At 38.1% G+C, this 27866-nt stretch overlaps 1 protein-coding gene across 3 annotated transcripts in view; it reads right to left on the bottom strand.

Moving 5' to 3' along the window:
- Positions 1-27178, bottom strand: part of mta3 (metastasis associated 1 family, member 3) — a 37348-nt gene extending 10170 nt beyond the window's left edge. The window contains exons 1-16 of one of the 3 annotated variants that reach the window (XM_048170078.1): positions 26855-27086; positions 24900-24967; positions 22324-22417; positions 20316-20442; positions 18098-18161; positions 17901-18018; positions 11978-12080; positions 11099-11198; positions 10810-10998; positions 7669-7743; positions 7467-7525; positions 7172-7293; positions 6562-6719; positions 3961-4183; positions 309-401; positions 51-233 (exon numbers count right to left, since the gene is read on the bottom strand). In XM_048170078.1, the coding sequence (XP_048026035.1) occupies positions 51-233; positions 309-401; positions 3961-4183; positions 6562-6719; positions 7172-7293; positions 7467-7525; positions 7669-7743; positions 10810-10998; positions 11099-11198; positions 11978-12080; positions 17901-18018; positions 18098-18161; positions 20316-20442; positions 22324-22417; positions 24900-24967; positions 26855-26882 (1804 nt within the window). In that variant the 5' untranslated portion in view covers positions 26883-27086. Of the gene's footprint in view, positions 1-50; positions 234-308; positions 402-3708; positions 4184-6561; positions 6720-7171; positions 7294-7466; positions 7526-7668; positions 7744-10809; positions 10999-11098; positions 11199-11977; positions 12081-17900; positions 18019-18097; positions 18162-20315; positions 20443-22323; positions 22418-24899; positions 24968-26854 lie in introns of those variants that run through there. The other 2 variants (XM_048170076.1, XM_048170077.1) reach the window with 2 other exon arrangements.
- Positions 27179-27866: the final 688 nt, after the last annotated feature.

Genomic DNA, 27866 nt, shown 5'->3' with positions numbered 1-27866 from the left:
GACATCCATCTTTAATATTATCCAAGAATGTAATTAAACTGTAAACCCACCTTGTCCTGGAGCACCAGCCCTCCTCTCTGCGGATTCAACACGGCTGTGGTGATGGTAGCTTCGTTTTCCCAACATGCCAAGTGGGCCATGGCTGGGAAGAGAGGACAGCAGGCGCCGTGGGGGCTGCACCTGTAGGCCAGGGGTGCGGTGAGGCCGCTGAACATGAGTTGCTGGACGAGACTCTGAAATGACAGCAGATTCAATGTGATCTGAGAGTTACAGCTCACTGGAGACAACTCTAATGTTGTGTGGCTCACCAAGGTACTGCAAGACGCTGGTCAGGGTGCTCCTCGGGGAGGATTTGGGCTTCATAGGTCGCCCTGTCATGCCCTCTGACACCCGGATCATATCTATTAATCGACCGGCAGTACAGAACAGACAAACGGAGATAGAAGCAAGTCAAAGAGCAAGAAAGAGACATTCAAACTTAGACACCAACATGAGGCATACTGAACAGGCTGGCTTGATGGATGCTGCGGTGATAAACCAACCCTGCGGTGACTAATCTTTCTGACCGGACAACCATTTTCATGGGAGCAGCAAGCTGAGCCAAATCTCATTTTCTCCACTGTTCATTCTTTAGGCCCTAGTGAACATAATTTCTTCCCGCTGAACTCCGGAACATTGATCTGACCACAATGAACCCATTAAAATCACTCCAACTTTCTTCGCTTTGTTTTAAAATTCATTACAACTCCAGAGGAGTCAGTTGTTTAAAGCCATTCTCTTCAGGCAGTTCTTCTTCTCGTCTTGGCAAACCTGGAGAGAAACTGTCTTGAAGATGTACTGATATAACTTCAGTTTGCTACCTCTTCAACAACATATCGAATGTGAGGTGGAGAAAAAAAACATTGCTGAATTGGGTGATGCATTATCTACTGACACAAAATCCATTCTTTAAATTGAACGAAACCTGTGCCTTTGGGGAAGTGCTGAGAGTAGTTCTCCATTAGACTTTTGTGTGTGTTACAAACTCTTTTCTTCACCTTTGAATCCTCATGGCTGCGAATGTGTTTTATTAAACTCTCATGATTTCCATTTGAATGTCACATTTCGATGGAGTAAACTTGATTATTCCATGATTTTCATGCAGTCTCTGATGGGCAGGCAAGATGTTGAACATAACCCGGTTAGCCAGCATGTTGAATGAGATTGGAAAGAGGAAAACAAATGTGATGTTGCATTCACAGCGGCTTCTTATGAGTGTGTGCATGTAAACAAGTCATGAAGGGACGGCAGGAGCTGATGGAGCTCATGCTGTCTGAGATTTCACACGATTGACGCTCTGCTCGGCCTGTCGGTGTGCGTGCAACAGAGTGATGGACAGGTACACGAGACACATGAAACTACAAGGACTCAGATAGGATGGTTTCAGCCATGGTTTTATTTGTGTTTCGGTTGCCCACAAGACATTCACACAAAGAAAAATAAAAGAGAGAGACAAACCAAAGAGCATGCCCCCACCCGGGTCCCTCGTGCTTCAGGACACAGATGTCAGAACAACTTCTTATGGCTGGGGATACATACAGATATGTCTGGGGTGGAGACGGGGGAATGGAAGCATAAAATGGAAGTTTCACATGATGGGAGGTGGGCAATGCAAAACTGAGAGGAACGTGTGATTGGACAAATGCAGAGCAGGTGATTGGCTCTTTCCCTGTTCATATGAGCTCTCCCTGTAAAACTGACCTATTTACAAGTGCCTGTCAAGAGGATACGGCTGTCCTCAGAGCAACGGCTGGCTACCATGATCTGTAAACTCATCTTTGGGCTTCTTTAAAAGCTTGTTGCATATTTGGGGCATTTTAGTTTGTGATGCATTTGAAAAAAGGTTTCCCATTCAATCCAACTTAGTATTTCATTGATTAATGTCAACTCACATGCACCCTATTACAAACAATTAATTGGTAACTATTTAAGACACCCAAAAATCTACAATTATTGCATAACCCGCATACTGCTGGTCTAGGGCCATTTCTCCTTTCTGTGCCAACGTAACACTTCCCAAGGCACAAAGTCCTAATCAATTGCTGCCATTGAACCAACTTCCTCAGCATTTTAAATTGGCTCTTTGATTAACTGCAGACTAGTGTGCAAACTCTTAAAGAGGACAAACTTCATTTTTTATAAATCAGAAGAACAGAGATAAATAGAGGAATGTATATCTACCCTTGTTCCAATTCCATGACTCGGTGTTTTGTAAATGATTCCTTCCAACTTACTGAACATCTAATTAATTATATCATAAACTGAACCAATGATGGGACTGATAGTCCATCATCTTTGCATTACTGAAAAGCACAATAGAAGAGTTACTTGTTAAACAACACTTCATCATCTCATTACATGCATGCCTTTGAACAGCCTGTCAGTGTTAGCTACAGAATGATTGATTGGTTGCACACATAATAGCAAGTCAATTATCTATTCCACATCATAGTTCATGAAATATTGTTTTGTATACCTGTCTGCTTCAATAAAATAAAGACATAACCTTCCATTAAAAACATTTACATTTTCTGGGGTACAATCACTGATGAAACTGTCTATATTTAGAGGCAATTCAGTAGAAATGGCAAAAATTAAAGCTGAGACAGTAACGTATATACACTAACTGACATTCCAAACTAAGGAGGTACATATCTTCATAGATTATTCTGACAGGGACCGTATTTCGACTATAAATCTTGGCACGCACCATTAAGAATTCTTGTACTTTCATCTGTTGATGTAACAGTCGAAAAAGAAAAATCTTATTGCACATTTTATAATGGATAAATTAAATGTAAAAAGACCAAAAGCAAAATGTAAAAACATGTATATGTTGAATGTGTGTACTTCCTAGTACTAACTGTATGTTTATGCTTGATCATGAGGTTGTGGGTAAAATCTTCTGAAAATAAGCTAAACAATTAGCGAAAGATCCCAGATCGACATTAGAGGGTGTTTGTTCCGTGAAAAAGCAAAGAGATCTTGAGAACTGTCCTGAGAACGTCCCAACACGTTCGACCCTAAAGGTCATAAAGACTTTTTGACCAGTGTAATAGTGACTATTCAAACATGTATTTACATATAAAATATGCATAAGCTTACACACCTAAAATCCCTGTATCAATCCAACTCTAAGACCGAATTTATTTTAAAATCCTTTCAAAATATACCTAGAAGCAACAAAAATATATCCCATTTCCTTCAATAGTAGTGCCAAGAGCATTAAAAACGCTATAACATGAATGCAGAGAATGATATTGAGGGGGAAAAGAATGCAAAACCAAAACAGCTTATCTTTCTTAAGAGGAAACTTTTAGCAAAAGCACATTTATATATATATTTAAAAAAAAAAAAAAGTACCCCTAGTCACACATATATATACGTATAGGTACGTATAGTCTTTCAAGTCTCTCGTTGAAGCTTTTAATAAATATAAGGCTCAGACTATGATATGCATTTCAAGTATTATTACAATGTAAGGTGAAGCAAGCATAATAGGGCATCTTGTCAGTCTTTGTGTGTAATGTGTGCATACAAAACTCTCTTCAACAAACTGAGAGAAGTGCTAAAAATGTGCTTATGTTCAATTTAAACAACATCATAAACCCAACAAGGGTGGTGGGAAAAAAAGTGAATTTGAACTGAAAAGATGATTGAAACGCAAAATATGGAGGACAGGCAGTCTTTATTGGAAATGGGGTGGGGAGAATACAAAAACCAAAATAAAATATAATAACAATAATTATAATTATAATAATAATAAAAACAGTACAAGACAGGAAGATGGAGGGGAGGAATGACAGCGAGATGTGGAGAGGTGTGGTCGGGGAACAGAGCGGGTGGGACAGTGTGGGTGGGTGGGTGTGTGTGTGCGCGTTTGCACGCGAGGCTGAAGTTAAGAATTTAAAGAGCTCTTACACTCCGCCTTTATGGCACCACAGTTAATGGGCACAAAGGGGCGGCGCGCGGCCCGGCGCAGCCTGATGAGATCGCGGCACATGTGACGCGCCAGCTTGGTGAGGCGCGTGGCCTGCAGGAGGAACGCCTGCTTGGTCTTCATGGAGGATTTGGGGCTGCCGCTGTTCCTCATCGGAACCATGTGGGAAGACTGACGGGCGCCATGGCCACGAGAACGCAACTCCTATGGAGAGACAGATAAGGAAATGAAGGATTGATACAGGAAAAACAATGTAAAGACAAATCAAAATAAGGAGGTACAGTGGGAAAACAGCAGAAAGCAAGAGGGAGAATAAAATGGCTTTCTAAAAAATTCTGAGATGAGACAATCCTCCAGATGTCTATCTGACCTTGGTTCATTTGCAACCAAGATAAACATGGTTTTTGCCAACCACAATGTTTTTTGCTGTGAATTTTTGGCTCCCAAGATGAATATCAATTATTTAATATGATACTGTCACTATGGTAACACATTTCAATATGATTCTGTATAAAACAATGACAAAGAAATTTTTTTCGACTTTCCAGTTGAATTAATTTAGGCTAACGTTCATTTCTATATTACAAATACATTAACATTTTAAGTTGCGTAATTTAATATTTTATCAGCAAACATGAAATAATGAACAGTAGAATAGCTGTGTAATAAACATTAAGTTCTGATTTTGAAATTCATTACATTATCCCTATATATACAATACTGTTCAAATGTATGAGGTCAGTAAGATTTTTTTGTGGTTTAGAAAGAAGACTTTAAAGCTTATCAAGGCTACATTTATTTGATAAAACACAGTAATATTGTTAAATATTACAATTTAAAATAATTGTTTTCAATTTTAATATATTTTTTAAAAAATTTAATTTATTCCTGTGATGGCAAAGCTGAATTCAATTGTCAGCATCCATTACTCCATCAGTCTTCAGTGTCACTTGATCCTGCCAAAATCACTTAAAAAAAATTCTCAGATGTATTGCGATTTTCTCCAACGATTATGAATTGATTCTGAGAATTTCAAATGATTCTGAGTTTTGTTTTGAACTGCAGATGCGTGATGGCACTATGTGTGCTCTAGAAACAGCCGTTTTCTGCTTGCTTCCAATTTCACACACATACACACACACACAAAAAAAACCGTCAAACAAGTATATAAACTTCCACAAGTTCAAAAAAGTTTAAGCGAATTACAAAGGCAATTGCAGGCTTCACTGCACAGGAAATTCACAATGGAAAAACGTGCACTTTTCTTGATGTTACGCTTAAAATTTTTAGACTTCCTCGCCGGTATTTAATCATTTTCCATTAAAAATGCTCATCACTTATGCCGTTTGGAAAGCAGTAGGCCGATATATTTATAAAACATAAATCTTACTTACTGACAGATGGCTGCTTTCAAATGCCCATGTGTGTTTTGTGAAGTGCACTCACAATAGACGGCTGTGTGCGACTGCGTGTATAAGCGGTTAAACAGTTGCATCTCAAAATGCTTTTATGAGGAGATCAGATCGTGAGGTGCCTAAAGATTCCCATCCCTACTTAATATGCAGATTTGATATTATCATCAATGTGGAAGCCACGATACCTTGTTTTCAGGATACTTTTATGAATAGAATGTTCAAAAGAACAGCATTTTTTTTTTTAACTAGATGTCTTGTGTAATATTATAAATGTTTTTACTGTGACTTTTGATCAATTTAATGCATTCTTGCTTAATAAATATTAATTTCTTTACCACCCCAAATTTTTATATATATATATATATATATATATATATATATATATATATATATATATATATATATATATATATATATATATATATATATATATATATATATATATATTATTTTTTTTTTTTTTTTTTTTTTTTTTTTTTTTTTTTCAACTTTTTTTCCCATGATTCCACAATTGTTTGATTAACATTAATGACAGCCTATATATTAAGACCTACTGTATCACAACAAGGATCTAATATAATGTTACACATCAGATGTTTTTCCCCAACAGTTAACTAAACGTTCATTTAATACATAACATAATATTCGTGTGAATACTCACCGAGACAGATTTTTTGAAATACTGTAATTCTGTGTATATGTGAATATCGGGATTGCACACTGTCGAGGCGTCTTTGTGCGAGCGCTTCGGATCTGTCAGTCAGCGCAAGTAAGATCGTTTTGTTTACATCAGCATGAGTTTGAAAATCACATTTCATTGGTTCATACCATCGAGAACTCGCTATGAATATTCACAAAGTTGGAATGCTGCGTTTTACAACAATACCAAACTTGCGCTGAGAGGAAGCGCCAGTAGTCGAGAAGCGAGCAGAGAAAAACTGCATTCTCAGAAAACATACAAAATAAAGATACTTTTAGGTGTTTAGTTGCTATTTGGTGCATTGGGATTGCTAGATGAGGGTTTAATGAACAAATTTTTGTGAAAACCTAAATTTCAACATTTTTTACTTGTTTTGCCTGAAGCTCGAAATTAGCCCGTGCGCATTCTGACTCATTTTGCCAGCATGGGCCACGCACACAGATCCAAACTATGAGAACAGTACTTACATTGGGTGCAGGGCTTGGAGGCGTTTTTTCCTCTGCCCCCTCAGCTCTGCTTGGCATCTTCAGGCCACCATACTTTTTCCAGTACATCCAGCAGGACACACACAGGCGACACTGCATGTTAGGAGGACCCCAAGAGTACCACTGTGCAGACTGTACACCTGTCAACAGAGAAGAATGAATGACATAAAAATGTAGGTTTAATTACGCCTGGTGGGTCATATTCTCAAGGAAAATTCAATTCCTACTCAATTATTTCTGTATAACCAAGTGTGTCTGAAGGAACACTCAGCTTTCATGGCAAACCGAAGAGAAATATTACATAATGTCCTAAAACACAACGAAAGGATTAAGTGTCGAGAGGGATTCGAATGCCTTTATGCTCCCCACTGCGAGTTCATTACTAAAAAGCAATATTGACCCAGACTAATCATTGCTGATCACATAGATTGTGATGCGGTAGCTTTGATTGATCTGATTGGAAGATAAAAGGGTGAAAATGCAGTATCCAGCCCCATTGATTACAGGAGGCGTGACATGTCCTCCGGGAAAAGCAGTGAATTGATTGGATGGCTGTGTTGACTGTAATTAGGCGAAGAGGGTCCTTACTCACCAAAACAGCTCTCACATGCGCGGCCGCCTCCGGCTGTGTGGAAACTGCCTGTGCTTGCTGCACCGTTCACAGTTGCCATCTTGCCGTTACTGACGGAGATCTGGTTAGGGTTGGGTTTATTGCTGTGAGGTGAAAAGCAAATTCAATTTCACACTATAATCTTTTGCAGCAGGTTTAGAAACACGCAAAATCAAAAACTGAGCGCAGGTGGTCAATACGTTTTTCACGACCATTTAAATCATGCGAACGGTGTACAGCTCTTTGAAATGCTTTTGATTTAAACGTCCACACTCACTATGTGGGGATGTAGACTTGCTTCAGCTTGCTCTCCGCTTCAGCTGCCTTCAGTCGTTTCTGTACAAAGTCATAAACATTCAGCACTAAGCGAGATCAAGAACAGTCAGAGCACACAGAGAAAGAGATTCCCAGATAATTCGTTTTTTCTATTGAAGTACAGCATAACTTTTTCAAGCATTTAAACTGAAACCACTGCTCACCTGCTGAACGTATCTGTCTGTGGTTTTCCACATGTAATAATACTCAATGATGCTGGTCAGTGACTTCCAAGGAAGCTGAAATAAAACAGGTCATTTAAAATATCAGAAAGAAGGTGTTGTACTGAAGAAACAGCTCGTCTTGTCTTAATTCTTTAGATCGTCGGAATTTATGGAATATTTAGTCTGAGCGTGGTATGTCTGGAATCACATGCAGACGCGCATGATTATTCATGAGCACCTGCTGAGTGCAAGGAAACGTGCATGTAATGGTTTCAAAGAATTTAAGAAATCTTAATTTAAAGCTGGCCGAGCCCCCACTTTTGGCCCGCATCTATGCGAGGGTGAGCAGAGTATAAAAATGAACACAGAGGTGTTCTGTGCTGACAGCTGGTGTTATGAAGAACATTTAGATTAACATCCTGAGGTGCTGCTATGTATTTTTAGTGGCTGGTTTCTCTGCCTTCCTTTCAGTTTTTGAACCTGGTAAGGAATAAGGATGGGAATCATTAGAGTACATTTCTTCTCTATGAATTCACGTTTTATAACCTTCTTAGCTGTGTTTTACAAAAAATGACAATGTTTTAACCAAATAAAATTAGGTTTAATTAAAACAATGACATTACAAATGTGTTTAATCAAAATTAAGAGAGGAAATGTAACTCCTTTTTTATACGTTGTGAGACAATCGCTGACATAACTTTCTTATCTTTAATCATTTTCCTCATTCTGTGACAACATGCACTTTGGAAGGTTGTCAGAGTGTTAAAAATGTAACATCATAATAATAGCTTATTACTAGTTTAACACAATTTCATGAATAAATTATACAACAATTAAGCTGCTTAAACTTTAATGCCAAATACCCTGTGAAACTTTGAAACCACATGTGCAGAATGAATGCAGAATCGGCAAGATGAGCTTGATTAGGTATTTGAACCCTGCAGGGTTGATGATAAATGTTCAACATCATCCACTTTTGTCTATTAGTCACAGCACAAATCAAACACTATCGATCACTGCTTTAAGACAGAAGGGGAAACGAAGAGTAAGAGAAAACCAGTGTACCATTTAAACCACCCTACCAAGTCAATCTCTATGGACTATTTGGTGTTCGTGAACCAGCAGTTCTTATTGTGTGCAACAAAGTGGCTCGGTAGAAGAGCGGTTGTTTTTCATTTCATTTTCAGAAGTAAAGCCCCAGAGTAATAAATCCCATTTCTCAGTGCAATAGAAAACAGATTTTCCCTGTGTTCAAACCCTAATACCAGAGCTTTCACTTCATTCCCCATACAAATAAGTACTCGTCTCTGAACGAAAAGATCAAACGTTCTCAGTTAGGTCAAGAAGCAACACACTCCAAACCCAATCCTTTCAGCTGCTCCAATCTTTCCATCGCTCAGCCGAACATCATGTCTTCACCTCATCTCTTCTGCTACTCCTCTATCCTATCATTTGAAGTGCCATTCTTCACTTTTGCTTCTCTAAACTCTATCTTTTAGTTTTTTTCCAATAGTATCACATATAACATTCCTCTTTAAACTGTTCTTCTTTTCCCCTATAGAAGTGGTTCCCAAACTGGGATGTGCGTACTCTTGGGGGAACGCGAGGTGACGGGGTACGCGAATGAAATGCTGAGTTTTGCCGTTCATCTGATTCTAGCCCACCTTAAAATAACATTAAGAACCATGTATTTCTAACAGGCAAAATGCCGTAAAAGGTCAAATACATGACATCCAATCAAATGACCTCAGTGTGCATATGATAGAATGTCTGCAGAGTATGCTGCATTAGCAAATTAAGCTACGTTACTGCCATTCTCGACTGTGTCGATTTAAAACTCTCATTTAAGACTCAACGAAAGCCACAGCAGAACTGCAACAAACAGCAGTTTCATGAAAAAATCTGTGGCTTTGAACGAATCGTGAGTCAATGATTCCATGACCCATTCATAAATACAGCCAATAGTTGCATCATTACATATGACTCGATGAGGCACACATTAATGCAGTGACTTACCACCACCATTTAAAACTATCACTTCGTTTTTACCATCACTGCATATTTCTCCATTGAACATTTTTTATTTAAAACATTAACTTATAAAAGTATTTATAAAGGTAAAACATGCACTAGAAAATCAATTTAAATAATGTCGCTTAATGGAAAAGGTGTGACTGCAGTGAAAAGGAGGGGCAACACAAAAGGATGTTAAATGCCTCAGGGGGTACGCCACTGTAAAAAGATTGGGAACCACTGCACTTTTCAAGCTATAGCACCTTGTTTTTTTCCCCATTATACCATTCAAAAGTTTGGGGTTTGTAGGATTTTTTTTTTTAAGAATTTAATACTTAATACATCAATAGGGACAGTAAAGATTTCTTAAAAAATGAAAGATTGTACTTTATAAAATTATAAAGTATCATGGTATCCACAAAAATATTAAGCAGAACAAGTGCTGTTCAGTATATCAGTATGATTTCTGAAGGATCATGTGACCCAGAAGACTGGAGTAATGGATGCTGAAAATTCAGATTCAAATTTCAAAAAGAATTTTGAAATACATTAAAATTAGGAATGCACCAACATTTCTAAATTTCGGCTACCGAAAATTTTCAGCCAAAATGGCTATTTTCAGTTTCAGAACTAAATGCTGAACTAATAACTATTTTTTACTACAGTTTTAGCCATTTGAGTGTTTATTAATAATAAGTTGATTAATTAATTGATTATTAATTAAATTACTTATTTTCAGTTTCCGGCCAAGTGGATCCTGAATTTTCGGTTTTGGCCCAGAATTTTAGTGCACCCCAATAAAAATTTCAAATTGTAAAATATTTCACATTACTTTTTTAGTAATGTATTTTTTTTAGTATTTTTAATCAAATAAATTCAGCCTTGGTGAGCATAAGAGACTTAATTCAATGCGTTACTTTTCATTTCTTTGTGAAATTTACTAGCAATTACTGAGTGAAAATTGTTTCAAAGTAAATGCTACAACATTTTATTTCTTTTCAGTGTGTTTGAAAATTAACCTAAATCTCCCATAAGTATTTTTTGTGGACTGATTCAGAATCATCTGAAAAAGATGAAGGCATTAGAGAATAAATTCTTCACCCACCCCAACTTTCTGTGCATACTCACAAAGTCTTGCCGGATATCGTTGAAGTCTTTGCCGTATTTCTCCAGCGCCTCCTCGAACAAGTTTGCCTCTGATGAGCTCCACTCCTCCATCTCATCCCGGCACAGCACGGGCCCTCCTTGAGGAACGAGAACGCTCAGAGCGCTGGACAGGTCATAGCCGTGCCGATGCAGGGTGTCCATAGCATGGAACTTAAAGAGAACGAGATAGACAGACAGGGAGAGAATTAATCAGGCTTTTCACATCTCCAAGTGGATATACAGAGACAGATGGTGCTGATGGGATGGGTACCAGTGTGATGTCTCGTGAGGCTGCCGCGGCACTCATGTGTAAGCTGGGCTGTCTGACGGAGCTGCTGCAGTCCAAAGCTCGAGCAAAAGTACCAACCGCTCTGTACACAGATCACCCGATTCATCATGCAAATTTGATGAGAGGAAAAAAAAAAAAAAAGACTCAGTTCCCAGTATCTACTACAGCAGTGGTTCTCAACTGGCAGATCACAACCCAAAAACAGGTTGCATATAAAAATGATCCAATTGTTTAGTGCAAATTTATCTGTAGGGCTGGGCATCAATACAGATTTGAATCCAATTAACAAGCTTAATTCAATTAGTTTAAATTTCAGTTATAATACAAATTTTGCTACCAAGAATCAATACTGGGATCATTCAAATAAAGATTGTGTTTAATCTCCACCCCACCTCCATTTTAGCCCTAAAAATTACAGTTTCTTAGTTGAAACTCGCCATGTTAGGCAGATTCAAACAAGTTGCATGGCATTTTTCATATCTTCCTCAAAATCCATGAACAAAACTATACAAAGTTTAAAAAAAATAAATAAAAATTCTCAATACATGGACTAACTTTACTGGCATGAAACCATCATAACTCAAAATACATTTAGAAACCAGACGAACTGTAGAGACGAACCAATTGTTGTCGTTTTTTTTTTCTTCTAAATAAAACAGCAAATGATCAAAATTTATTTCATGTAATATTTTAGTGTCTGATTTTATAGCTATGTGTGCATTTCTGCTGAATTTGGTTTAAATGTAAAACCTTCACCATGAACAGTCAAGAACCACTGTTTTAAAGCGCACTGACATATTGTGATGCATTGATTTATTAATATGGCATAGATAAAATGTAGAAAGCATCCAAAAGACATACCGAGCAACCACAAGAAACTGGTCAATCTGTTTGTTGGTCAGCGGACACTCTGGGTCCCACATCTTCATCTCCAGTTTAGACTGGTCTCTGTCATCAGGTTCTCCTAAAGAGAAAAATTCTTTCATTAAAGCTGGTTGTGTAAAACCACTGGGTAAATTCTGCCATCAACACTCTCAAGACAACCCAGGCAACTTGTTCCCGTGGCAACGATGGGAATTAACACGTAAATCAAACCTGGCGTTAGGTAATGATGGAAGACAGCTTGCTTAGCAAGATCATGAAGAATGATGATGATGACAGGTATTATCATCATCAGCCCACCAGCCTGTCATTCGAATGAAGAGCAAAGCACTTAATCCTGCATTGTGTAAATGCTGAACTATAAATCGCTTTGGATGAGGAAAAAAAAGTATGCTAAATGAGAAGGTCAGGATCCATGGGTTCAGATCAAATCTCCTTCTTTACAGTTGAAATATATCATTTAAAAAGCTGAGGTAACACTTAATTTTAAGGTGACATAGATACATTGTACTTAAATAAGTACTGCACAATATTAACTAACTACATGTACTTACTATAGAGTTGCAGTTAGGGTTTGGTTTAGGGTTAGTTACTTGTAATTATGCATAATTTACTAATATTACTATAGTAATATTACTATAGTAATATTACATTACATTAAGTAACGTGTAACTACCTGACCTTAAAAGTGTTTGCTCTGTAGCCATCTTCTAATATCTAGACATCTAAATCTAGAACTATAAATAGCTTCACTCACACTGTCACTGGCCTCTCATTAAAGATAATGGGAGCTGTTGACTGGACATTTTTGTAAGGTTCTGAGTGGAGCAGGGTCACAGACTTACAGCTGGAGTCAAAGTGGGGGTCACAGACTGACAGAAGAGCAATTTCACACTTGACTGGTGGAACACGCCGATATCGTAAATGTGCAGTTTTTCTTGTGATGTAGCGGTGCTCACGATCCAAACTCATTGTGACATTTTGACACTGCAAATAAGCAACACAACAACCCAACGGGACTACCATTTCCAGAGGAAACCAACTTTACAGCTCAAACACAAAATAAATCACCTCCCAGCCCCCAAACAAAAGCTACTTTTCCACCGTAAGGCTGAACGGTTCTAAGAACTGTAAGGAACGGTTCCAGTTACGTTTCCACTGGAGCCTGGTTCGGCAAGGCACGATTGCAAACCGTTCTAGGCCCCGAATTCTCAGCACAGTTAGCAAACCGTACCGAAAAGTGCTGGTAGAATGCATGTACTATGTAGTGACATCGCCACTCAGGATTGTTCACTTGTCTGCTGCCTGGCCACCGGTTTCTCTCCAGCTGGCTAAGCACTCGTAAACGAAATTTGAGCGACGTAAACGAATTAAAAATAAAAGAAATATCTTATCATCCTCCATAATGTCACTATTCACATCTCATTTTGTCTGTAAACTCTTCTGTAACCAATGCAACGATGGATGCATTTGTATTATATTCCTAAAGCCCGGATGTTATCAGCCCCACAATGGAAAATGAAACCATATCCGTACCAGCTTGACTGGCACGGAATGGAGCGGTTAAGCTACAAGAACGGTTTGGCCCGACGGTGGAAAAGCAGCTAAAAGCTGTCTAAAAGCCCAGATACACTAAACTGGCAATGAAGAACTAGCGGCGTAAAAAGTGGGTTGTAGTTTTGCCTCATGTCACCTGAGTCCAGATTAAAAAGTTATGCTTGAACACACTGAAAACTACAGAACAATAGCGCATACATTCTGGCTTGCTTGAAAGGAAATAACTCTCCATACCAGCAGGTGACAGTAGTCTGTATTAGTCATTCAAAAAGAGAACTCTGAAAAGCTAGGACTGCAAATATACAACCCATAAACAAAGCAGTGTTAGCATACCGTTTTTGCACGAATCTCTCTCAGCACAGATGGATTTTCGTAATACAGCTTTTTAAAATATGTCTGATAAATTGCAAATGGCAATGGTGTTGTCGTTCGCTGTTTGCTTGCTTTTGTCACGTTTTTCTTCTCGTACATTGGTTTGCTGAGCTGAACAGCCAATCAGAGTGGTCTAGCTCACTGATGGCTTCACTGCCATTTCAACATGCTCAATCGACCAAAGAGCCACCAACAGGGATATGTGCCTACGAATCACACCGCAAAAACTAGGTTGACACACTCAACAATGGTTCAACATTGGTCACGTGTCACAGCCTTAAAGATGCCTTCACATTTGGTTTGATTGCTTAGGCTGAGTCTGATTGCACCCCTGTTCCCCTGCAGTTCTCATTCCAGTTTACTTTTAGGATGAATTGCTTTCATGCCAATGGTGAACCATATCCCAAAACGCAGTCAAATTAAGAGGCAATTTTTTTAAATAATCTGCCTCCTAAATGAATGTCGATTAAAAGAATACATTGTTTTATTGACCACAATACTGTGGTCAATAAAACAAAATGCATTTGAATATTAATATGATGGTGATGATGATCATTAGCCATTCAGTCGTATCAGACTCTTGGTGATCCTATGGCCCGTCTCTTTCCATGCTTTCCGGTCTTTTGCCTTCTTTTTCAGTTGTTCTATGCCTAGGCCTGTGTCACTTTTGACGGTGTCTAGCCAACACGTTTTTAGGCGACCTCTTTTTATTGTTCCACTAACTGTGACAATCATCATTGCATTTTCCAATGAAGCTGTTCGCATCACATGACCAAAGCCGCAGTTTGGTAATTTTTCCCTTCAGATTTGATGCGCTCCAGGACCTCTCTGTTGGTAACCCTCGCTGTCCATAGGATCCCTGAGAGCTTTCTCCAACACCACAACTCAAAGGCATCAATAATCCTTCGATCAGTTTTTTCACAGTCCAGCTTTCACATCCATATGTTGGATATAGGGAACACAATCACCTGGATTAGCCTGCATTTGGTTGTGAGATTGATGTCTTTGCTCCTTCTGATTTGGTGCATGCTTAGCATTGCATTACATCCTAAAAGAAATTCAGCCCTTTATTTCAAGTGTGCAGTCCTAAATTTGGTCAATCATAGAACCCAAGAAGCAGAAGTTTTTAACGCATTCAATGTCTTCTCCGTTGATGGTCACTTTAATTGCTCCGGTTCCGGCTGGCTGTCTTTTTAATTTTCAAGAGGAGTCCCATCTTTTCACTTTCCTTTTAAATTTGTATTATAAGGTGTTTTAGACCATTTTCAGTTACTGCTAATAAGGTTGTATCATCAGAATAACGGAGATTATTGATATTTCTGCCACCAATCTTCACACCTATTTCCGATTCTTCCAGACATAATTTCCTCATGATACGCAATGAGAGAATACAGCCTTGTCCCACACCCCTTTCAATTTTGAACCATACTGTGTTCGGACAACTCCTTCTTGATCTGTATAAAACAATCTTATCAACTAGGTCAGATGCGCTGACCCTCTCAATTCTTGAAGTATCTTCTATAACTTGTCATGTTCAAAACAATCAAAAAGCCTTGCTATAATCAATGAAGCACATGTATACTCTTTTCTGACAATCATTAAATTTTTCAATGATTCACCACAGATTTGCAATGTTGTCACGTGTGCCACGACCTCGGCGAAACCCAGCCTGTGAGTCAGGTAGTTTTATGATTAGGCGTAGGTGCTGCTAAATAATTTTTAGAAGGATTTTGCTTGTGTGAGAAATCATAGCTATTGAACAGTAGTTGCAACAGTTCCTTGCATCGCCTTTCTTTAGTAGTAGTATAAAAATCTTTTGGCCACTTCCTGGTTTCCAGAGTTTTGGTAAATTGCTTTGATGGCCACATGGAATAGGCCTCAACATTTCTGCTGGGATACAGTAAAAACCAGGAGCCTTATTGTTTGGTAATTGCTGTATCGCCCATATAACTTCTTAAATTTAAAATTGCTGGTTCTATTTCCACTGGGTCATTGTTAGGTTGTTCTCCAATACTAGTGCTTGCATAAAGCTCTCTGGTGTATTCTTGCCACCTGCCTCTAATGTCTTGCTGGTCAGTCAAGACTCTTCCATTCTTGTCTTTTATGATTCCTTTGCAGGCTTGAAAGGGAGTTCAAATTTTCCTGACCTGTACAAAGAGATCCCTAGTGTGACCTTTTCGGCAGTCCTCCTCCAATTTCATGAAACTTTTCTTCAAGTATGTCTCTTTGTCCTTGCTCTTTGAAATTCTGCTTTTAACCTCCTAGCCTTGTTTCTTTCCCAAGCAGCTTTGGCTTCTCTTTCTTTGTTCAGCAATTCTGACGGTTCCTTCTGATAGCCATTTACTCCTTTTCTCTCAATTTTTTATGGTGTATATTTCTGCGACATTTCTATAATTGCGGATTGCATTTCTTGCCATAATTCGTCTTGGTGGTTCTCTGCAGTGTCGAGCAATTCAAACCTGTTCTTCACTTCAACACTTTTGCTTCGGACTTAACTGACAGACTGGCATTCTGACACCAGCTTGCCAACCCCTTGCCATTAATTACTCACCCTCGTGTTGTTCCAAACCCGTAAGACTTTTGTTCATCTTCGAACACAAACAAAGATCTTTTTAATGAAATCAGAGAGCTTTCTGTCCTCTATTGACAGCCTATGCAACTACCACTTTCAAGACCCAGAAAGGTAGTAAAGACATCATTAAAGTAATCCATGTGACTCCAGTGGTATAACCTCAATTTTATGAAGCGACACAAGTGCTTTGTTTGCGCAAAAAATATAATTCTTACAGGTTTGGACAGACATGAGGGTGAGTGATCTAAAGACAGAATTTTCATTTTTGGGCGAACTAACCCTTTAAAATTTTAATGATGAACTCATGCCGTGTTGATGGTGATAATTTCCAGTTTTATAGATGTCTTTGATATTTATTTTAATCACTGACACTGGTTGGCTACAGGTGATATTTATGGCAAGCGCAATAACAGAATACAGACTAAGCTGTAGGTCTACTGGATAGAAATAAAAACCATTTAGTTCAGTTGGACAATGGACACTACAATTATAAAATGAAAGTGTCTGATCTGCTCCATACAGCACAATCTGCAGAGTTGCAGTGCATCAGGAGTCAGATTTCACTTATCAGGTGAAGAGATTAAGGACAGATGACTGACAGGACAAAGGATTTGGTGCTCAACAGATTCTGAGCGTCAATGACTTCTCTTGTAAAATGTTCAGTCAGTACCACCTTGTCCTTATACAGAGTTCCGAGTGAAGGGAGCTTGCATTAAAAATTGATACTTTCATTCCTCCACTGATGTTACCGGTAATACCAGTGTTGTCGCAAGTTTATATATACTGGTGTGAAAATGTCCTCACCGTGACATCCCTACTGACAATGTGTCTACGTTTTTAATCATAACTGGTGAAGGGTGAGTAACCTGGCGAGACAATTTTTGTCAAAGAGCTATGTGTGCCTCATGAGCCATAGGTTCCCCAACCACTGCACTAGTCACTGGCAACTAATCACTGGACTTCTTAATCATGCCTCTGATTGGCCATTACATTCAAATGCTCAACAGAAATATGCCTGAATGGTTATGATTGGTTATAATGCTCAATGTTGCGAAAAAAAAAAAATCTTTGATGCAATGTTAGCAATCAACAATTTAAATTTTACTTTAATCACAACAGTCATAACAGATTTTGTTCCCATGACATTTTTTGTTCCCTTTTCTTGGCATTTTTGTTCATTTATGCCCCAAACCCCTGTTAATTTCCAATCCTGCCCCAAAACACCTTTTCAAATGGACTCAGATACTGTATCAGCAAAACAAACCCAACTCTGATTGTTGACTTCTACTTGCACCAAATGCTCTAGTTTGACCTTTGTCACCGAGACAAAAACATAAAAGCTAATTAGCTAAATATTCATTTAAAAGAAACTAACATCTATGATAAATAAAATAAACTAACCTTCCTGAAGCATTTCTGGGACATCAGCCTGAAAACGCGGACCAACGCGAATCTCGCCTTTGTCGGCCAATAGTGTCTTCTGTGTGGGGTCGTACACCAATGAGTAAAAAAATGTGTCCTGAGAGAGAGAGTACAAAAATAATAGTTAAACAATCATTTAACTTAGACATCCAATCAACCTAAAGACAGAACTTTACCTCTTTCTCAAGGTAGGAGAGCACAGCTTCTGTCTCGTTCAGGAGGGCTACACTGCATTTGCCCCTATTTCCACCACCCCAGAAGAAAAAAGATAATAAATGATTAAAACATGTAGCCCCATGTGTTATGTTCTGTCTCCACAGATCCTCTAATCCACAGCACAGTAAAAGGGGGGACGAAGGGGGAGACACTAGGTGCAAGATTACAGAAGAATGTGTGAGTGTGTGATGGTGACATGAGCAAAGATGAAAAGGTGAGAAAAGAGCAGATGGGTGAGAGGACTATAATAAAATTCAGGAAATTAAAGGAGAAAGGGCAGAGAGAAGAAACAGATAAGAGACAGGCACAGACAATGAGAGAGCACTGAACAAAATCATTATGGAGCTATTGGACGGTGGAAAACGGATGCTAATCTCTCTGTGCCCGTCTGAATGAGAGTTTAACCATGAACACTGCCACGTCTACATCCAACCTGCACTGTTGGGGAAGCTACTGTGAAACTGCCCAAGCTACAAGCTATTAATTTAAAGGAATAGTCCAAAAATTGAAATGTTTACTCACCATCATGTCATTCCAAACCTTTATGACTCTCTTTTTGTCCACACAGTTTAAGTCAATGGTAACCAAAACAACATTCTGCTTAACAACATTCTTCAAAATACGTTCTTTTGTGTTCCACAGAAAGAAAGAGTCATACGGGCTTGCAACGTCGTAAGGGTGAGTAAATTATGACAATTTACATTTCTGGATGAGCTAAAACTACTTACAATATATATTAGCCACACTATCAGATACAGTGAATGACAATTTTTTTTAAATTAATAGCCTGATTATCAGATTATACACACACACACACACCATGGTCTGTCGAATACTCGATTCTGATTGGCTGGAAAGTGTTATTTAAAACCATTTAATGCACAGGTAGTTCCGAGTACATTTAATCACCGTTCTATATTAGTGCACTGCTTTCATTGAAGCATACACACCAGTAACATCACTGTGCACACACAGAAACAGGAACACAGAAACTTGTCAACGCTGCCCCGTGACTTTTATTAATAAATTAACTACGCTGCTCAATTACTACGGTATATTATTCAGCAAGTAGGTTGTAACATCACTGTTTTTGAAGTAATTAAACTCACAGCTTCATTGCTAGTAGAGAAACGCTGCACAAAGTCCTAAAGCGCTTGCCCAGTCATAAACCTTCATTCCAGTGATACTCTTTTGAGTTCTTTTGTATTGTGTCCCATCTCTCGTTCTGCAGTTTTCAAATTATTATTCAAATTATTTTCAAATCTCCCTCTTGCTCGTTCTGTCTCCTCGACCATCATACGCCCCCTAATGCTGATTGGTTATACGTTTGTTGTTGCTCTCGGCCTGACTAAATTCCAAACAGTGTTTTTGAAATTCTACTGAGTCCCCTTTTAAAACATTCCAAAAAACAAATAGTATTGCCTCAAACTTGCACCATTTGTTGTGCCAATGAATGGTTGGTTGGAATGCTTGAACAAACCTAACTACAAATGAATCTAAAAATGGTATTTTTAAACTAAGAAAAAAAAAATTACAATAGCTAATTTCATATTAGCTGGTGCATAATCTTAATTGAGATTCACTCTTATGTATGAATAATTTAAGATGATACTTGAATTTATCTCCTTTATTGGGTGAGAGCTAAAACATTTTTTATAAAATTGAACTCAATCTTGACATGTGTCCAGTTCCTCACAAAATACATTATCCCCTGTAAAGGCCAGCTAGCATCCTACAATGGCTGCTCAATATTTATGGATCACAGAAGCCAAAAGAAAAAAAAAAAACAAAGAGAGAAGAAAGGGAGTGACATTTCCTTTATTTGGAGGTTGGTATCAATTTCAGTAAGCACAGCAGGCCTCTCCAAACCTCGGCACCACCACTAATGTTTCTCATAGGAGGCGTCCCTTTGATTAGAACCACTGCCACCCGGCTCCAGGCCGCTAATGCATTTATCACCTGAATCACAGCGGGTGCTACAAAAGCCCTGGGGTGCCATTGGCCAGCTAAAGAATGGATGCAGAACTGTGACTCACATCCTGGTGTGGGCTGGGGTTGTGCTGTGCAACATGGGGGCTGTCATCTTACCTCAACTGCCCCCAGAAAATCTGAACTGAGGATTAAAGGCACATTTTGGTCTATCGGATATTTAGAAGCAACTGAACCTATGGGGTTTACCTGATGTGTGTGGCAGGGAGGGATTCGTACTGGCGGGAAAGGAAAAGCTCTCTGTGGCGAAGCTGATGTTTCTGTTTTTCAGAGAGTTCTGGCTCTGAGGGGCTTTCCTTCTCTTCTTCCAGGTCCTCTGTACGCAGGGAATTAGAAATGGGTCAAAAGACATGTATAAACACATATAAATGACTCCAAGAATCCACATATTTACTTTACAGACTGTTTGCATTAGCGGCCACAAGGAGACCAACCGAATCAACCAAATGCAAATACTTTTTGCATACACAAAGCAGATGTTAAAGATGACAGCATTCTTATTGTCATTTAGTGTTTACTGTGCTGTGTTGTGATCAACACAAAGGATTAATGTGTAATTTATTGCAAATTGTAGTCTTTAGAGTACAATGACAATTTGTTTTGTAATCTGTAAAAACTGAACAGACTTTTTAATGCATTTTGGCCGTTCATTTACATTCATTAACAACAGCATTTTTGGGGCCTGAAAACACAAATTTGTGAAAACGAGTTTCAAAGAGCAAGTTTTTGAAAATGACACCTTTATCTTGTCCACAAATTTCTACTTTGTGCAAATGGTGACGTCATGCGCATGCATATTACGTGTTCAGTCTATAGGCGTGTAGTTTCTTTACAAAATGACATCGCCATCTACTGGCTTGGCATGCATAATACAGGGTTTTTTAATTGTTTTGTGTCATCTGTACATGAAAAACACAAAGGAAAAACTTTTCTGTTTTAGTACATTGTTTTAGTACACAAACATACCCTGAAAGCAAATTTATGGCAAAGCAAAGAGTTTTTGGAAAGATGCAATATAAATAAAGCACCTGATTTTTTTTTACATAAACATAGGTTACTCGTATATTGTTAACTACTAGATTTTTTTTTTAAAGAAATTTATACTTTTATGTAGCAAGGATGCATTAAATTTAGCAAAAGTGACAGTAAAGACATTTCTAACATTACAAAAGATTTCTATTTCTTTAAACTTACTACGCTTTTTAAAAATTCCAGAAAAAAAAAAAAAAAAAGTTTCCACAAAAATATAACATTAATAAGAAATGTTTCTTAAGCACCAAAGCAGCATATTAGAATAATTACTAAAGAATCATGTGACAATGAAGACTGGAGTAACAGCTGCTAAAAAAATAAGAAATTATAACAATTACAAAATGACTTTCAAAAATATATTAAAATGGAAAACCATTACTTTAAATTGTTATTATTTGAACAGTATATTATTTACCAAAATGATTCTTCTTCTGATTGATTCTTATATCGGCAATTTTATAATAACTTTGAACGTGGCTCCTCCAATCAGCTTTCAGAGCAGTTTCATAACAGTAAACAATTGATTTTGGCATTTGTTGACTGAGCTCACCAACTGCACTTGTCTGAAAACAGTGTGAAACGGAGGATAGGAATCCAGTGTTGACTAGACTGTTTTAGCTTAGAAATATACCTCTGCCATCTAATCAACGGTGCCCAAATGAAACTGGGACACTTATTCAGGGCGGCTTTGTTTACTTTACTGGAAATGGTGCAATTTAGTTATATGCAAGCATGTGATGACTACCACATTCACTGCTACTACTTATGAAGCCTAGCAGGGGTCTTAGACAACAAGACCACAGATTTATTTCACTTATCCTTTTCCTACGGTCTTTCATTTAGTCAGCATCAAAACACTGAGTCAAGCAAAACTGCTCCTATTGTGACCAGTTGATCAAGACAAATTTCTTGAGGGTCTCTGAAACATTACAAAATTAGGAAGCCCTGCTGCCCAATTACGGGCATCTGTTCTTGGTACTCCAGTGATTACAGCTCCCCTGCTGACTTACACAGACACCAGAACACAGACGCATATACAAGAGCAATTTCAAATGACTTCTCATTATCATGCTAATGACCACTCATGCATGCCACGTCACAGACCACCCTTGGTTTCCTTGGCGATACATTCACATTGCCCTGGAAAACACTCGTGTTCACTCACTTGCGTGTTTGTCAGCCAGCTGGATGAGGCTCTGTGAGATATCCCTTCTCCTGTAGAAACAGACCACCTTTGCCTCCACATTGCCGCTTGCTGTCTGAAAGGAGCGACAAACAGGGTCACCTTGAGGAAACTTCATGCAGTATCTGGGGACACTGAACCTAACATCACCGTTACTCAGCACAGAAAAAGCTTGAACCTGAGGTTGCAGTCTATTATGTTTAATCAGCAGTGCAGTGTTAAATTTATCAACACCTGCTTTGTCTGCACTCCTCTGAGGAGTAATCGACAAGCAGCCCAGTTTTAAAAAAGCCACGTGACAATATACACCTGAGAAACAAGATTTAATTTGGTCCCAAGATTTAATTCGGTCCCAATTGCTTTTAACAATTCTTTCATTTCTTATCTAAAAACATTTTGCCAAAAGGTTTGAGTTAGAATAGTTTACAAGAGCATAATTATAAGCACAACGAGTCTGTAAAAGCGGACTGAGTTTACCTGTTCGGCATGATGTTTAATGTCTGCGACAGCCTCTATAATAGGGCTGGGTAAAAAAAATATAAATTTCTCAATTTTAATCGATTCTCATTTTTACGAACCAATATCGATTCTTAAATCCCAAGAATCGATTGGTCTATCCTGTTTTCAGTTGCTAGCTCGCCTCCCATCCAATAAATCGCAATAATCTTTGTGCCTTTGTTACTTCTGATATGAAACAAAGTCTAAGATTTCAAATAATGTCCATTTTATTATGAAATTCAAAAAATAAATACCGTTTTGGCGCGGTTTAATGTGGCGTGACAGATCGCTGTAGCGCAGCTCAGTTCAAGAGAAGCGGCAGCACAACACACACATGAACCGATCAACTCCTACGCTTTAATACCAGTTACAGTGCGAAATAAACATGAACATTGAAGGTATGTTAAAAGATACAGTACAACTTACCGAAATCCATATCATGTCATGTGTAATCGCTCAATCAGTGTTTCAAACACGGAAAGACTTCAATAAAACAGCTTGTAAACAATGTCACGTTACATCAAATTTACCTCAGAAAAACCATTGACCATAAACTCATTAGTCAGCTAGAAAATGTAACTCTAGAGAGTAGCGTTCTGATAAATATATGCACCATATTACATATTCATTATAATTTTTAATGTTCTTCAATATTTAATGCATGTTTGAATACATCATGTTATGACAGCCATAATTTAAATGTTTGTATTTCAAAAAACGAATTGGAGTAGAAATATAATTATGTAGGCCTAATTCTAAAGTTAGTTTTATAACTTCATTTATTATAAAAAAAATAGTTTCGTTTACAGCATTAGTTGAGATTTTTTTCCTCAAGAAAATTTGCCATGTACTGTAACTAATATATATCCAAAATAATCAATATTGAATTGAATCGAAATTGGAATCGAATCAAAAGCTTGTGAATAGAAATCGAATCGAATTGTGAAAATTATGTCAATACCCAACCCTACTCTGTAGCCATGTTTAGCCACTTGTTAGTAACCACCTTTTTCAAGACATGCAACAGTTTCAAAAAAATCACGAGTTGGGTAATACTAATGTATTTTATATCATAGAATAAAACGTTTTGTTCACCTCAGACCTTATTTCAGCCATTTAACCAAAATCATATTCAAAAATCCCATTGACTTTGGGACGATGGAACCAGAAGTGCTAAAATGCTAACTCGTTTCTGCGTTTTGGCCTACAAAGTGATGTCATACCTGCACCACTCTATAATATTTCTCATTAAAAAGGCTCAAAGTTACTTAATTCTTTACATTTGATTGTACTCTTTAAGCATGTAATCAATAATATCCCTCAAAGCTTGCTTTCTACTAATGTATATGACCATCAATATCTAGAAGAGTTTGCAGGAGAAATATAATGCTAAAACAAATAATCACCCTGTGGCCATTGAGATGCACTCGGTCTGAGTGCATCTCAATGGCCACAGGGTGATTATTTGTTTGGACGCTTGACAGACCTTGTGGCAAAGGCCAAAGCAGAATAACAACCTGCAAGCGAAATGAATTTGCCTGACAACTGAATCCTCTAATTTGACAAATATGTCAAAAGATGTGTCACGTCACCAGTAGATGTGATGACTAACCAATGAGAATACTGTGCAGTGGAGCTTGTCAACGATGAAAGCAGAGTGACATAATGAGAAGTTTTTGCATTGTGCATTATGGGTTGTGTGAAATCAGGGCTTCTTATAAAATCCCTCAGCATTTAATATTTAAAGAGCTGAATCATCTTTGATAATAATACAGATATCGTACATAAAAAAAAAAAAAAAAAAAGATGATAGCTTCACCGCACATCCTACTTCGCTAAAGGGACCCACGGAAGCAGTCTGCTGCTGTCTATATATCACACAGATACAGTTTCACAGAAAATAAGTGTCGGAAACGCACAAAAATGCAAGTAATTTGGCTCCAGGCGAGGTGGCTGAGCTTGTTGTGTCGAAGTCGTGACAATGTTGCGCCGACACCCTACCGGTACACCCAGCGTCCACCAACCCAGACTTTTCCCTCCCAGCCCTGAGGCCAATGTACCTTATTCAGTTCCTCGATTCGCCTGATCAGATAGGGGTTGCTTGAAGAATTCTCGAAGAAGACATAATCTGTAGAAGAAGATAAAAAGTATTGGATTATTTATGAAAACCACATATCAGGGCTTGGATGACATTTAAAAGACTCAGAGATTCAGATTACAAAAAAAAAAAAAAACATTGCATACAAATTTCCTATTTAAAATGTCACATTACATATAAATTCCATATAAGCTCATACACTAAATAAATCAAGAGTTCCATTGCAAAAGCCTCTAAGTGCCATCTGACATTTTCTTCTGTTTATGTTCAGTTATTTCACTTTAATGTCAATGAAAAGGACTTATTGATTGTCACTGAAGTGAAATTACTGAACCTAAATATAGGAGCCTGATAAAAACGCTCATTTTAGAAGAAAATTTCAGATGGCACTTAGAGGCTTTTGCATCTGAAGTCTTCATATGCTCTAACAACACCACACAAGTACACAGTTTGCCAAGTAAAGCAGGCTAGAAATAAAGAACCTTAAAAAACATACAGTTCAAAACAATACAGTGGGGCCAGATTTAGCTGGTTATCGTAATTATCCATTTATTTACTGTGGGGGAAAATGATTTCTGCTATGACCAGGCATTTAAGATAAGAAAATCCTCACCAAAAAGGTGTCAAGTGGTCTTATTTTTGGGTGAACGTCCCTTCCTCACATACTTGGTATAATGGATAATGAATAAAGTATTCATAAAGTACATGATATTAAAGTATTATCTCAAATACTTACTTTTAGATAATGAAGGAAATTCCTATAAATAGTTCATTTTATAATGCACTACTTGCACTGCAATGGGGCGATAATAAAAATATTCTACTGTACAACATACAGAAAACTCTTATCAAATGGGATTTGAGATCTGACAAAACACTAAGACTTTAGACTTGACCTTGACTGAGTCTTAAAATGAACTGTTTAGGTGTGATATATACATAGAAAGCAATATCAGTTAAGAATATGTAGTTGTATGCTCGTAAACAAACACTTCATTCATGCAAACAACCCAATTCTGTTCATGGCCATACGAGTCACATTCCGATACATGTATCTTCGGCATAACCGAGCACACAAGAAACGAGGCGCATTAAACGAGTGCAATGTAATAATTTATCACACAGACTGTACATTCAAGCGTCAGTGAATTCATTGAAAGTATGCTCAAGCTGCAAAATCTCTTATAATGGCACTGAATTAACGGCGCCATGAAACAATTGTCAAATTCCGCGGCACTGACTATCATGTAGCCGGCTAATTGCACAAACAAACGACGCGGCGGTTTTACATTAAAGACATGTTTATGACCAGACGCATGACAACAAATACACCTGAAAATAGTGCATATTGATAATGTTTCAGTGAATAAGTGGGCAGAAGCTCAGTATGGTTTCTCTTGGAAAGCCGAGTGAGGGTTTGTTGTTAAATGCTAGCTCGCTTTGCTACCTTGCATGCCGAGTGAGGACCCGTAACTAATGGATACGTGCCAAAAAATTAGACAAATGATCACAAAGAAAAACATCGGCGTCAAAAATCGGCATGGCCAGGTCGCAAGCATATCTGGCTTTTCTCCTATATGGTCAAAGGCAGGAGAAACGTGCTAGATATGAGTGTTCCCGTGTGCTTTACATATAGTAGTGATTATTTGTTTATGATGTGGCTAGCTAGCAACATAGCCTGCTTGCTAAAATGCTAGTGCGGCTATGATAGTTTAAGAGGCCTGACCCACATCAGAACCCAAAATATTCTCATCCACGTTATCGCTTTCTTTTGCAAGGACACTGCACGTGTTAAGAGTTTAAAAGTGAGCGGCCGGTTGCGGGAATTCTGCTGAAATGAACCCCTGCCTGCCAGACAGGTCTTGCGGCGGTGCCTGTGTTTTGACTTGCGTTAATTCAGAATATAGACGGACATACCTCCGACCCGGTACATGTTGGCCGCCATTTCTGCCCTCCCGGAGTGTTAAAAAACCAAACCATAAACTAAAATAAAAACAAAATAAATATGTGAATCAAAAAGACATCTACGTCCTGTGACCTGTTAAAAAGCAAACTGGCTTTAAGATGTTATAAATACGGGGGATGGACCTCTGTAAGAATAGGAGATTTTTTGCAGCCCCCCTCCCGAGATTCACAGTACAATACAGTAACTCACGCGCTAGAAAAGGCTCGAGCGCAGCAGCTTCCTGATGATGAGAGAGGAGGAGAGAAAAGAGGAGGGAGGGAAGGAGGAGGGTGAATGAAGTCTACAGCCTGAACCTTCAGCTTGACACTCATTACTGTTTTTTTTTGTGCAGAGGATAAAAATCAAACTTGGCCATGTACGTTTCTTTTTTAAAAAGAAATATTTGAAATAACATAAACATAATAATGTTTGCCGATGTAAGGTTTTTTACCATGTCAAATAGCTTTAACTGTGGGAAGCATGAAGACTACTAATGAAAATGGTAACAATTTACAATAAGGTCTCAATTTTAAAGGGTTAGTTCACCCAAAAATGAAATTTCTGTCATTAATTACTCACCCGCCTCATGCCGTTCCAAATCCGTAAGACCTTCGTTCATCTTCGGAACACAAATTAAGCTTCGAAGCTTTACGAATCATTTGTTTCGAATCAGAGGTTCGGAGCGCTAAAATCCCATGATTTTAGTAAACGAGGTTTTGTTACGTCATAAATGTTTTGAAACTTCAACAGTTCACGTGACTTTGGCAGTTTGACACACGCTCCGAACCACTGATTTGAAACAAATGATTCGTAAAGCTTCGAAGCTTCATGAAGCAGTGTTTTGAAATCGCCCATCACTAGATATTGTTGAATAAAGTCGCTATTTTGTTATTTTTGGTTCACAAAAAGTATTCTTGTCGCTTTATAATATTAAGGTTGAACCACTGTAGTAACATGAACTGTTTTAAATATGTTTCTGGGCAC

This window comes from Megalobrama amblycephala, linkage group LG20 (assembly GCF_018812025.1).
Source record: "Megalobrama amblycephala isolate DHTTF-2021 linkage group LG20, ASM1881202v1, whole genome shotgun sequence".
Classification (NCBI taxonomy): Eukaryota; Metazoa; Chordata; class Actinopteri; order Cypriniformes; family Xenocyprididae; genus Megalobrama; species Megalobrama amblycephala.
The sequence above is the reverse complement of the archived record's forward strand: the minus strand, read 5'-3'. Positions and strand labels throughout refer to the sequence as shown.